Source organism: Rhagoletis pomonella, unplaced genomic scaffold (assembly GCF_013731165.1).
Source record: "Rhagoletis pomonella isolate Grant_MI unplaced genomic scaffold, Rhpom_1.0 Rhpom_scaffold_00002, whole genome shotgun sequence".
In the NCBI taxonomy this organism is placed as follows: Eukaryota; Metazoa; Arthropoda; class Insecta; order Diptera; family Tephritidae; genus Rhagoletis; species Rhagoletis pomonella.
In genome coordinates this window covers 3,473,065-3,474,653 of record NW_023458556.1, presented here as the reverse complement: position 1 = coordinate 3,474,653, position 1,589 = coordinate 3,473,065, and the positions used below count along the sequence as shown (strand labels likewise).

Genomic DNA, 1,589 nt, shown 5'->3' with positions numbered 1-1,589 from the left:
TTTTTTTATTACCTTATAATCTTGATCGGGCAGCATGTTAAGCAAAAAGCAAACCAAGTTTTGAGGGAATTCAAATTTGAATGTCCAAAAAATGAATTCTTCCAAAAGAGTTGTATGGACGAGCTTTTCTCCTAAAGCAGGCAGGTGCTTATAATCGTCGGGCGGTTCAGGACGGGGAAATCGGTTTACAGCTTCTTCATACTTCTCGCGATTCGACTTTAAAAATCGTCCATGCCGTGTATCCAAGCAGGGAGATTCCGTAAAAGATTTGTAGACCTAAAACAGAGAGTATAAGAAACGGGACATACACAGGTGGTCCGATAATTAGACGATTTTCTTTTACAAGTTTTGACCTTCTATTTTTTTATAAGCTTTGATTTATTTTTTAAGAAAATATAGTGCGTGCTGAAACGAAAATTATATAGTTCAAAGAATTCAACTCTGTACAAGATTTATAATAATTCGACGAATTTCCGAAAATTGTCATCAATCTTTCTAGAAAAAAGTCGGATATGCAGTTGTATATCCCATTCAATTTTAGTATAAGTATTGTGCAAGTTTGAATTAGTTCAAAAATCTCGTTGATTTTTATTTTTGTTTTTTTTTTTGCTGACTGTTCCAATTTTTTTTTTTTTGTGGGGGAAAATGAGCAACATCGCTAACAAAAGAGATTCTCGAAAATCAACGAAATTGAATGGGCTATAAAACTGCATACCCGAATTTTTTCTAGAAATTCCTATTAAAAAATTTAAAATTTTGATGTCCATTTTTTAAACTTCTTCGAATTATTATAATCTTTTACAAAGTTTAAAATTTTAAGTTATATGGTTTTTACTGTAGCACGTACTATATTTTCCTAAAAATAAATTAAAACTTATAAATAAAAATATATGGTCAAAACTCGTAACAGAAAATCGTTTTTAATTATCGGGCCACCAGTGTAGTATGTAAAAAAGTACCAAGCATTTAGCATTACTCACATCAGGATTTATGAGGGCACGTGTCATCACTTTGCGCATTATTTCGCCCATGTTGTTAAGATCGATCAACATATTTGCAAACTCTTCGCATGAATAAGCGGCCAAATTATACGTTTGTGATGTGGCATCACTGTGTTCCCGGAAGTGCTGCAGTAATCGAAAAAGTAATTTTGGCATTATAGCTTCTGCCACGGCGAGTAAATTAGAGGGCACGGGCTCTTTGTTGGCCCTATTGTTTATGCCGTGGTCACTGCAGAAACCCTCTGCTTTCATCACAGATGTATCGCCACAATCGCAGGCGCCGCCAGCCTGAGACAAGAACATGTTGAAGTCGTGATTGGTATGATCGCCCTTCTTGAAGCAGTCGCGGCAAATGGACATACATGGTGAAATGCCGCATGTACGACACCGATACGCCACTACATGCGGTACCCATACCAGACCACATTTTGCGTGATTATCATAGCTGCGTACTGTTACGAAAATACAAATACCAAATGTTCTATGAGCAAACCAAATTTCTGTAACATTTAATGGCGTTATTCAATACTAAAATTTTAAATTATTCTATTAAACTCTACATTAGTATAGGGTGTATTCAAAATACAA

General features: G+C 35.2%; 2 protein-coding genes across 3 annotated transcripts in view; one reads left to right on the top strand and one right to left on the bottom strand.

The window, feature by feature from the left end:
- LOC118732773 (E3 ubiquitin-protein ligase Ubr3-like) overlaps positions 1-1,440 on the bottom strand; it is a 5,543-nt gene extending 4,103 nt beyond the window's left edge. The window contains exons 1-2 of the mRNA XM_036461888.1: positions 981-1,440; positions 13-276 (exon numbers count right to left, since the gene is read on the bottom strand). Of these exons, the coding sequence (XP_036317781.1) occupies positions 13-276; positions 981-1,361 (645 nt within the window). The 5' untranslated portion in view covers positions 1,362-1,440. The remainder of the gene's footprint in view (positions 1-12; positions 277-980) is intronic.
- LOC118732740 (E3 ubiquitin-protein ligase Ubr3) overlaps positions 1-1,589 on the top strand; it is a gene marked incomplete at its 5' end in the record, with an annotated part of 46,387 nt that overhangs the window by 2,511 nt on the left and 42,287 nt on the right.